Source organism: Vitis riparia, chromosome 15, assembly GCF_004353265.1.
Source record: "Vitis riparia cultivar Riparia Gloire de Montpellier isolate 1030 chromosome 15, EGFV_Vit.rip_1.0, whole genome shotgun sequence".
Classification (NCBI taxonomy): Eukaryota; Viridiplantae; Streptophyta; class Magnoliopsida; order Vitales; family Vitaceae; genus Vitis; species Vitis riparia.
Window position 1 is genome coordinate 1,778,840 of NC_048445.1, and position 12,242 is coordinate 1,791,081.

Consider the following 12,242-nt stretch of genomic DNA (forward strand, 5'->3'; position numbering starts at 1 on the left):
ACGTTATACACCTTTCTTGACAACAATTGTTTTTAAAAGACTTAGTAGCACTTAAGGTTCTACAAGTGATATCAGAGTCGTGACCTTACACACCCAGGGATGTCACTGGGGGTGGACGAGGATTGTTGGCAGATAAGAGATGCATTTGGCTACGCAACCAAATGTCGTAAGTGCTTAGGTGAATGCACTATAAAGATAAAATATGCGTTATGCACCTTTCTTGACAACAATTGTTTTTAGAAGACTTAGTAGGACTTAAGGTCCTACAAGTGATATCAGAGTCGTGACCTTACACACCCAGGGATGTCCCTGGAGGTGGACGGGGATTGTTGGCAAATAAGAGATGCATTTGGCTACGCAACCAAATGTCGTGAGCGCTTAGGTGAATGCACTATAAAGATAAAATATGTGTTATGCATATTTCTTGACAACAATTGTTTTTAGAAGACTTAGTAGCACTTAAGGTCCTACAAGTGATATCAGAGTCGTAACCTTACACACCCAGGGATATCCCTGGGGATGGACAGGGATTGTTGGCAGATAAAAGATGCATTTGGCTACGCAACCAAATGTCGTGGGCGCTTAGGTGAATACACTATAAAGATAAAATATGCGTTATACACCTTTCTTGACAACAATTGTTTTTAGAAGACTTAGTAGTATTTAAGGTCCTACAAGTGATATCAGAGTCGTGACCTTACACACCCAGGGATGTCACTGGGGGTGGACGGGATTGTTGGCAGATAAGAGATGCATTTGGCTACGCAACCAAATGTCGTGAGCGCTTAGGTGAATGCACTATAAAGATAAAATATGTGTTATGCATATTTCTTGACAACAATTGTTTTTAGAAGACTTAGTAGCACTTAAGGTCCTACAAGTGATATCAGAGTCGTAACCTTACACACCCAGGGATATCCCTGGGGATGGACAGGGATTGTTGGCAGATAAAAGATGCATTTGGCTACGCAACCAAATGTCGTGGGCGCTTAGGTGAATACACTATAAAGATAAAATATGCGTTATACACCTTTCTTGACAACAATTGTTTTTAGAAGACTTAGTAGTATTTAAGGTCCTACAAGTGATATCAGAGTCGTGACCTTACACACCCAGGGATGTCACTGGGGTGGACGGGATTGTTGGCAGATAAGAGATGCATTTGGCTACGCAACCAAATGTCGTGAGCGCTTAGGTGAATGCACTATAAAGATAAAATATGTGTTATGCATATTTCTTGACAACAATTGTTTTTAGAAGACTTAGTAGCACTTAAGGTCCTACAAGTGATATCAGAGTCGTAACCTTACACACCCAGGGATATCCCTGGGGATGGACAGGGATTGTTGGCAGATAAAAGATGCATTTGGCTACGCAACCAAATGTCGTGAGCACTTAGGTGAATGCACTATAAAGATAAAATATGCGTTATGCACCTTTCTTGACAACAATTGTTTTTAGAAGACTTAGTAGGACTTAAGGTCCTACAAGTGATATCAGAGTCGTGACCTTACACACCCAGGGATGTCCCTGGGGGTGGACGGGGCTTGTTGGCAAATAAGAGATGCATTTGGCTACGCAACCAAATGTCGTGAGCGCTTAGGTGAATGCACTATAAAGATAAAATATGTGTTATGCATCTTTCTTGACAACAATTGTTTTTAGAAGACTTAATAGCACTTAAGGTCCTACAAGTGATATCAGAGTCGTGACCTTACACACCCAGGGATGTCCCTCGGGGTGGACGGGGATTGTTGGCAGATAAGAGATGCATTTGGCTACGCAACCAAATGTCGTGAGCGCTTAGGTGAATACACTATAAAGATAAAATATGCGTTATACACCTTTCTTGACAACAATTGTTTTTAGAAGACTTAGTAGTATTTAAGGTCCTACAAGTGATATCAGAGTCGTGACCTTACACACCTAGGGATGTCACTGGGGGTGGACGGGATTGTTGGCAGATAAGAGATGCATTTGGCTACGCAATCAAATGTCGTGAGCGCTTAGGTGAATGCACTATAAAGATAAAATATGTGTTATGCATATTTCTTGACAACAATTGTTTTTAGAAGACTTAGTAGCACTTAAGGTCCTACAAGTGATATCAGAGTTGTAACCTTACACACCCAGGGATATCCCTAGGGATGGACAGAGATTGTTGGCAGATAAAAGATGCATTTGGCTACGCAACCAAATGTCGTGAGCACTTAGGTGAATGCACTATAAAGATAAAATATGCGTTATGCACCTTTCTTGACAACAATTGTTTTTAGAAGACTTAGTAAGACTTAAGGTCCTACAAGTGATATCAGAGTCGTGACCTTACACACCCAGGGATGTCCTTGGGGGTGGACAGACATTGTTGGCAGATAAGAGATGCATTTGGCTACGCAACCAAAAACAAGTCCAAACCGTTGCCACTAAATCATGAAACAGGTTCTATTTCAAAGAGAGTTAAAAACAATTTTACTTCCACCGTGATAGAACCCAAAATCTTTTTCTAAGAAACAAACACCTACATTTATTATCTGGTCGGTCATCTTCAAATTATTTTTTGAGGTATTCCCACATTCGTTTTTAAAAAATTTAACATGGGTCCAAGACCTGCACCAAGAAAACATCAAAATTCTTTTCTCAGGAGCCCAACACCCACATTTATTATCTGGTCCGTCATCTTCTAATTATTTTTTGAGGTCTTCCCACAATTCATTTTTCAAAACCTATAATTCTTTTCTCACGAACCAAACATGCACCGACATTTATTATCTAGTCAGTCTTATTCAAAGTATCTTTTTGAGGTATTCCCACGTTCATCCTCCAAAAACTGAACATGGGTCTAAGACCTGCACCTAGTTAGAAAACATCAAAATTCCAAACTCAAAACCTATAATTCTTTTCTCAGGAACCAAACATGCACCAGAGTTATTATCTAGTATACTCAAAGCATTTTTTTTGTGGTATTCCCACATTCATCCTTCAAAAACTGAACGTGGGTCCAAGACCTGCACCTAGAAAACATCAAAATTTCAAACTCAAAACCTAACATTCTTTTCTCAGGAACCAAACGTCCACATTTATCATCACATAATTCAATCCAAACTCAAATTCAGAATTATTTGAAAAGGACTGGGTTACATTATTCCTAAACTGTCCTCAATCACAGCAGACAAGATACAGAAGCACACAATCAGAGACTTGATTGCCAAGCAAACGAAATCAATCAGCGAAAATTCAATGTTTCAGAACCAGAAAAAAAGACTTAATTCAATTGGGAAACCATCAAACGAACGACCAGAAAAGAAAGAAGAAGAGAAGTGTGGTAAACTTAGGGAAGTGGGAGGGGGTGACCAAACTCTTCACGTAAGCCCTCTTTCACTGACAAAAAGCACCCAAATTCAACACATTCTAAAGTCATGTTCCCTGAGGCATGACTCCTGTCGTGGACTTTTAGTCAAGCCATATGCATATTCAATTCAAAATCTTATTTAAAAAACCAATACAAAAAATCTCTGTTACCATAAGTTTATCATGAAACATGGACACCTACACCTCATAGAATTAGGGTTTCTCGTGAGGTCCATGCTTTATATCCTGAAGCATGAAACATGACTTACGTACAATTCAAATTTCAGAACATGAGCAATTCATCGAAGTTGTGGAAATCATGTTCCATGTTTGTTTGATGTACTTTGTTTTGGTCGGTTTCCCAAAAAAAATTAGATTTTTTTTACTAAATTTGATGAAATAATCCAAATTTGTAAACATGTTATTTCTCGTATTTGAACCGAAAAAGTAACATGTTTTAATAAACATTATTTATAAAGAAAATAGTGAAAGTATTTTTGTGCAAGGTCTATCATTTTAGATTAAAAATATGAAAAATTAAATTTATAAATTTACAAGTAGTTCATCTTTTTGATTAAATAATTCAAAATTTTAAAACCCTAAAATAAAGTACCCATCAATTTTCAAGAATCGTTTTATAAAACAAAAATAGTAAAGTAATATATATATAATGAAATAAAGTATCAATCAATTTTTGATAATTATTTTTAAAAATAGTTATATGATGTTTTTTAAAACAAAAATAATAAAATAAAAATATTTTTATGAACTTAGAGTATTTTCAAATATTTTTTAAAAATAATTTTAACATACAATGATTTGGTTTTGTTCATTTTTCGTATTTGTATGTTTATTTTTTAAAACAATCCAAAAATAATTTAAAAAATTTAAATATATTCTTAGAAAACTTATGTTTTGATTAAAAAAATGATCCAACATGTGCAACCCATGAAGTAGTGACATCAAATCATGTTACTTGTTTTGAGAAAATTTTGGAAATATTTTGTTTTTTTTGTTTTTATTATTATTTTATTTTGAAAGTGATCAGCCGACCTTACCTTACTTGAATGAGCTTCTTACTGTGTTGGCCAAAAGCAATAATCAGAGAGGGTTAATGAAACAGACCATTCTGGCCGTCAACCACAGAAATAAATGCCTGGTTAACTGAAATCAACTACTGAAAGAGACTCTTCTTGTACAACACAACTCGCTTTTCAAAATTAAGAATATTAGATATTATTTGCATTTGGATAAGGTTTTTTTTTTTTTTTTTTTCTATTCTAATTATCCTAATTAATTAAATTATGATCAATGAAATACAGTGAAATCCTTGAGCAAAAAAAGTAATATATATTAATCAAATAAATTTAAATTTTAAAATTTACATCTTGTTTGAAAACTATTTTCAAAAATAATTCTTAAAAACTATGTTTTCGAATATTTTTCTTTAATATTTTGTAAAATAATTGTCAATTTGAGAATCTAAAACATTTTTAACATGTTTGTTATATTTTTAAATATATTTTTAAATATATTTTTAAAATGATTTATACATATATATTATTTTATTTTTAATCATTCTTCATATTTATAAAATTATTGTTTCTCAATAATTAAAAAATATTATCTAAAAATACTTTAAACATGTTTAGGAACTGTTTTTTAGAACAATTTTATGTTCTCCAAAACAAAAAACATAGAAATATGTTTAACAACCAAAAATCGTTTTTTATTTTATATTCTTAATAACAGAAAATAAGATATTTTTAGAAAACATCTTTTAAATGTTTGTACTTGTTTTTTAGTAATTGTTTTAAAAAATAATTATACAAACATATAGAATAATTAAATAAATAAATAAATATAAAATTATTTTTAAATATATTTTAAAAATGATTTATACATATATATTACTTTATTTTTAATCATTCTTCATATTTATAAAATTATTGTTTTTCAATAATTAAAAAATATTATCTAAAAATATTTTAAACATGTTTAGGAACTATTTTTTAGAACAGTTTTATGTTTACCAAAACAAAAAACATAGAAATATGTTTAACAACCAAAAATCGTTTTTTATTTTATATTCTTAAGAACAGGAAATAAGGTATTTTTAGAAAACATCTTTTAAATGTTTTTACTTGTTTTTTTGTAATTGTTTTAAAAAATAACTCCGTTGTGCCATCTACTCCACCATCTACTTCCCGCAATGTAGCTAGGTAAGTGACTTCTCCCCTATTCACTCCTTTCTTAAGTGACGGAGAGAAAGCTTGACTTGGTGGTAGGCTTGGTTACCTACCGCGACCCGAATGAAAGCCACATGACACTTTCGATGACATTTAAAAAAGGAGAACCTTTGTACCGTGGATGTGACGTGCGAATCTGTTTTGAAAGACGTAGGGGATGCAGGATAGCCTCGACGATTCTCATTTTGATTCCGAGACTCTGTTTACCCAGTCGATGGGCCCCTTTTTCCTTCCTCACCCTTTTCATAATTATTTAAAAAAAACAATTATCAAACAAGTCCCTTATTTTTTGCTTTTAAGACCACAAAATTATTTTATGTTTTCTTATTTTAGATAACAAAAACTATTTTAAAAATAGTAACCAACCATACCTTTAATTTCTTGATTTTTTTTATATATTTTTTTTTATAATAAACTAAATAAAATATTTAAAAACAGTACTTTTAGTTATTACTCTAATGATAATATTCTTTTTTAATATCAAATGATAAAAAATTTAATCAACATTTATTCTTAAATGAATTTAGAATAAACAATTTTTTTATTTTAATTAATTATTCCCATGCAAAATAGTAAAAATCTATTTAATAGTGATTTTGGTTTCACCTTTTTGTTAGCAATGTTCAAAAACGTTGTTAAGAAGACTTTATGGGTATTTAAATATAAGCTAAAAACAATATTCTAGGTAATATATTATATAATAAAAAAAATAAGTGATTTTTTCAACAATATTGTTTATGAATGAATTACGTGATTAGCTAAAACAAAACCCAAAGAAAAATAGAATTTTAATAAAAATCAATATTTTCTTAACTTATATATTAATGCTATGTTTGGTTAAAGAAAAATTTGAGGGAAAATATAAATAAAAAAAAACAAAGAGGAAAAGTAAAATGAAGAAAAATAAAATATATTTTTTAAATATTTTTTATAGAATAATCAAATATAAGAAAATCATTTTTCTTAGTTATTATTATTTTTTTTGTACTTTTCAAAATCAAAGACAAAGTTTCATAGCCATGTCAAACATGAACACATCCATTTTATGTGAATGCCTGGTCCTAATTCAAATATCACTTTGTGCCAAAATAGCCAACCAATAATAATAATAATAATAATAGGAAAATGTTAGGGGTTGTTTAAATTGCAGAACAATGAATATTTTGAGAACATTTACATAGAAACTACTCCCAAAAATTTGTTTTCATATTTGAGTACCCAAAAAAAAGTTTATTCTTAAAAAGGATTGGGAACTGTTGTTAAGAACCATTCGTAAAGACTGTTTTGAGATTATATTCATGAGCTCCCGATGCTATTATAAGAATCATGAAAAAGGAAAGCATCATAGTTTTGTTAGGGGAACAAAATTCAAAAAAATTGCCCTCTACATTGCTGACCTTTGTACATTGGATTATCGACCAGTTTTTGAGAAAAAATGTTCTATCTGCAAGCACCCCTGAGACTGCAAACCATTCGTCTTGGTTCCAAGTTTGCATCTCTTTGCCCACGCGGAAGTCTCCTTCCTATCCTGAGAGAAACCAAAAGAACTTTCAAGTCCAAGCTTGAAATGCCATGTGTAGAAATATCTTAGGTTGTGTTTGGTTCTTAGAAAAGATAAAAAGAATGAAAGAAAATAAAGAGAAAATCATTCCTGAAATCAAACATAACATTATATATTATAGCATTATGAGCAAGAGGAAAAATCTAAATAACAAGCAAGATTGATATGAAGTGAAATAAAATCATATCAAGCCATTAACAGATGGTATAAATTCTCGGACTAAATGGAAAACTTAGCAGAGAACTGACTAGTGAAGGAAGTGCCTGTCTACTGATAGGGAGTTTTAAAGATAAGGGTCACAAATTTAATTGAAGAAACAGATAAGGAGTTGAGGTGAGAGAACACACCACTGAAGGCTGATTGTGAGATCTCAGAACTTTGATTCTACCACCTTTCCCATCAGCTCCAACAGCAATCAAATCACCAGTGCTTGTGCTTGATCCTTGCATGCCTACAGATGATGGATTTGATCCGTTGGCCTTGTCCCGCTTGCACCATTTTCCTAAGTACCTGGGTGTTCCATCAGGACCAATCAGTCCAGGAGCAAAGCATTTATCTCCTGGAGGTTTTCACAGGTTGTAAAAAAGAGAAAAAAAAAAAAAAAACTGTTAGAAAGGACTATTTGTTCTAAAGCAAGCTGCATAGTTGCTTCTAATATTCTCTACATGCAGGGAATAAATCTAAAGGATGGAAGAACTTTCCCATATAGACATGCAAGTTATCTTGCAAGTGAGTCTAATGGTAGCTAAAACTTATAAAACCAATCTCAAATGGCACCCAACATAGATACCTGGTTTGGCAAATCGAATTGGAAAAGGAGCCTCTTTTCTTATCTGAGGTAAAGGTTGAAGTTGTTCAATGTCATCTACAAGTAACTTTACATGCTTGTCTTCAGCAGCAACAGGAGCATCATACATATCTTTCTCGGTACTAGTCCTTGAACCTGAAAGTCCAATGCTGTTACCTGGTCCTTGTGCTAAAGGTTTTCTGCTGATATCAGAGGCTGCCCCAGGAACTAATATGCTGGAGTTCTGAACAGCCACAGCCTTGGTGGATTTAGGTTTCAAATAAGGATCTGGAAGCTCATGCATAGCTGCAGAAATTTCTAAAACATCTTCGTCTATTAGAAGGTAAGAATCTATATCTTGATCTAGAGCCACAACATTAACATTGCTTTTGCTGTAATTTACACTCGTATATTTGATGGAATTCGAATTTCCTGCTGTCTTGGAAGAAAGCAGGCCATTGTTCAAGTTCCCAATCTGATCTGATTTAGATATGGGTACAGCTGGTTGATCCATGCAATCTTCTGGTGAAAAATCATTGATTGGTGAAGAACTAAACTGACATTTAATACTTTTCAGATTAGCCTCTTCATCAATTCTTTTCTTGGAAGCAATTAAAGCTCTCAAAACTTCATTGTCTTTCACTTCAATGGCTGTCTCCAACTCTTGAACCCTTGTCTGGTAATATCCAAACGACAAACGTATATTAAATTGAACTACAAACTAATCACCATATGAGAACTATTTGGAGGAGTAGTGATAGATATACCTTTAGTTTTTGTATCTTCCCTTTAGCCTTCTCAAGTTTTCTAACAGAGCGAGCCTCTCCTCTTCCTAGAAGATTGCATTTTGCCATCAATTCTTTGTAACTCCTATTGAACAAAATGCAGCTAGGACTTATTTGACAGTTAAAAACATCAGAAAATGACTAAATAGGAGTACAGTCTTATTTACTTCTCAAAATATCCTTAAAGCAAAACATGAACCAGATAAAAAAAAAAAGCAGCACCCAATTCTGAGAAGAGAAAAAGGAGGCAAAGGAGAAGCATGGGTGAAGGTTTCCATTCCCAAGGAATTAAATTAGAGATATTTCCTAAACCGAATTCAAGAATCACCCTATAAAATTAAATCAAATCATCTTTTTAGAAGTAACTCGAGTAGAAGGTCAATCAAACCCTGCTTTGCTCCAAGGGACATAAAGACCAAATTAGCCATAGCTTTCATGGCATTCTTATTATCACAAGCTTCTGGACAAATAAAAATCAGCTGAATACACAGATTTATGTGGTAAGATTAATAATTATGTGACCATCCAATAGGAAAGAGATTTAGTAACAATTTAATAGAGCTATATGGTAACAGAACCTAGAACTTCAAAGAAATTTTGGGATTGCTAAACCCAACACCAGAAACTGAAACAATTTGCCCACGCATTTACCCATATAATTTATAAAACAACAAAGTTGACTTACTTGTTACGAATGACCAGTGACCTCTTTAGAATGTCTATTGTATCCTTGTTATTAGCCTCATTACCAAAAGAAGCCAGCTTCAAAACCCCTTCTTCATCCAGGCTCAGATCAGATACCCTGGATTGCAACCATATGCCCACATTATAGAAATAAAAGAACTCATAAAGAAGTACAGAACATAAAAGCTTTGATCCCTTAGTAAATAGTACGTACAATTTAAGTGCTGCAAGCTCTTTAGCCAAGGCCATGTTTCTCTCCTGCAGTCTTGAACACTCCAGGTTTGATTTATCCAGATCCTATCACATGGTTCGTCAAAATTATTCAATGCAGTTTCAATAACCCAACTTCATACCACATTAGGACGAGACAGACATTAGTAAAAAGGTAAGAAACCAAGCATTCACCTGAGATTTTGAATAAAGCAACTGTTGAATGAACGCTTTCTGTTTCAAGGTTTCATTCTTCAGCGCTGCCTCCTCCTTAAATTGCTCCTTGCAAAGGCACAGCTGAAACAAGAATTGGCTAATAAGAACAAAATAACACCAGACCAAAGACAGTAACCAAGCAAATTTATAATTGGACAACTCTGCATTTCATTGCTGAAAAAACTGAGCAAAATTATAACCAGATAATGTTTCATATTTTAGTCTCATTTTGCTTTAGCATCCAAAACAAGGAAACTTCAGCTCAACAAAAACTGATAGTTGGTTTCTTGGGTCCAAGATGGTGATGGTCCGGCATTAAAAATATAAGGGCTGAAAACAGTAATTAAGAACATTTCTTAAAAATAGTTCTAAATTATTAAGACCGTTTATATTCTTAGTTTATTCTTCTCGTTGTACACTTAAGCATTGTGCAAAAGCTTCCAAAATATTCTATATCTTTTCCATTGTTGTTAACAACACTCTGCAAAAAACAAACTGAAAACACCTGAAATTGGTTCTCAAAAACAACCTGAACAAATTTTGAAAAAACTATTTTTTGTCAAAAGTTGCCCGTAGTATTTTCTAACTGTTTTCAAGGACAATAAACTATTTTCAAAAACAATTACCAAACAGCAAGCTTACAATTTTATGTTTCCAGGAGATTGAAGCCTGACCTCGACTAAGTCACGTGCACTGTAATGGTATTAGGCACGAGTTATTGAAGACCTGAATTTTGCAGGTTGTAAATTATAAGTTTCAATCCTTTTTTTTTTTTTTTTTTCTTTTATCACATTTTCCCACCAAACCAAACCCCTCGAATAAAACCCTCGTTTTGGTTGATGAGGAGATGTGGGATGAATGGAAGAGGAAGATCTCTTTCCACTCGGTGATTTCTGTTGCTGTCTTCAAAACTGAGTCATTTTCTACGTAACTTAATTTCAACCATTCCAGTCAAACCCTGCATCTTCTCGGCAACCAACCAGATAAAAATAATAATTTGAAAAAAAAAAAAAAAAAAAAAACAACAACAACACAAATCCGATACCTCCTCATTGAGCTCTTTGAGATCCTTCTGGTTCCGTTCCCAAACGGAAGTGAGACCCGCTACCTTTACCTCCAATCTCTTGACCTCTCTACGTAATGCCCCTGGATCTTCCTCGATATTAAGCGGTTTCTGAGATACGGTCGGATCGCTCGCATCGCCGATTGACTGAAAGTAAAGCCGATTAACACCATTTAAAGAACAAGTCTGCTTGCACACAGGACAGCTGTTCTTCTTCTTATTCGCGCAGTACTCGAACCACTGTTGCAAACTGGATTTCGCAAAAAAGAGCGATACATTTCAAGATTCACGTTGTACTAGTATTCAATTCAGAATACATACACTTTTAAAGGGAGACACACATACCAGAGTTCGTGGAAGACATGGCCGCAGACGGAGATGGATTGGAGGTCTTCGACGATTGGCTTGAGATCTTCGTAGCAGATCGTGCATATTGTTTTGGCGAATGTACTACCTCCGAGCATACCTATCTCCTCTCGTGCTTTCCTTCTCTGATTCGCCTCTCTGCGCTTCGAATCAACTTTCTGGCTTCTTTTTTCCCGTGAAACTGGAGCGAGTTTTGAAAAAGAAAATGCCCCACGGAAACGGGCGAGCGGGAAGAAGGGGAAAGGGCGCTAAACGAGTGAAAATTTTAATTTAATATCAAATTAAAAATTATGTCAATAATCCAAACCGGTTTGATAAAATAAATATGTGATTGGAAATAACATGGAAAATAATAAATTTATATTTACAACAACATATTTATTTATATTAGTTGAATAATGTAACGATTGTGTTGGGAACACGAAGTAAATTATCATATTATTTCTATGTAATTAATATTTTTAATCACGTTTAATTGAATAATTAAATTAATTAATATTTTTAATAGAGTATCTGATGGAATTTGGGCTCGGTCAGCTTATATTCGAATGTTTGGTTACCATTTGGGCTTGGGCTACACTTATATGAAACTCTTTGAATGATATAAGGCTTGGGCTTGGATATGTTGGAATGTTTGGTTGACCTTTGGGCTTGAGGAAGGGTGTGTTTTATAAAGGGTATTTTTGGCAAATAAAAGTTGACAGGCGTCTCATACTCATGTACAACGTAGACTTGAGATATTTTTATTCCAATACGTAATAAATAAAAAATAATTATTAATATCTCCAAATTTTAATTAACTAAATTAACATAACGTCAACACAACATATAACGATCAACACCTAACCGATATTGTTTGCTTTCTGCTTAAAGAATCTCACGGTTTTAAAATATGTTTATATGGTTAAAAATAATTTATACTAAACACATATATAAATAAAATATATTTCAATAATATCAAAGTCAATTCACA

At 33.3% G+C, this 12,242-nt stretch overlaps 1 protein-coding gene across 1 annotated transcript; it reads right to left on the reverse strand.

Moving 5' to 3' along the window:
* Nucleotides 1-6,826: 6,826 nt before the first annotated feature.
* On the reverse strand, nucleotides 6,827-11,480 carry LOC117931780. The gene is made up of 9 exons (XM_034852846.1): nucleotides 11,249-11,480; nucleotides 10,886-11,153; nucleotides 9,820-9,921; nucleotides 9,629-9,711; nucleotides 9,416-9,532; nucleotides 8,713-8,815; nucleotides 7,949-8,621; nucleotides 7,506-7,717; nucleotides 6,827-7,125 (listed from the first exon to the last, which is right to left on the reverse strand). Exons 1-9 carry the CDS (start codon nucleotides 11,365-11,367, stop codon nucleotides 7,009-7,011), a joined length of 1,794 nt encoding a protein of 597 aa, XP_034708737.1. The 5' UTR covers nucleotides 11,368-11,480; the 3' UTR covers nucleotides 6,827-7,008.
* Between the last annotated feature and the right edge of the window lie 762 nt (nucleotides 11,481-12,242).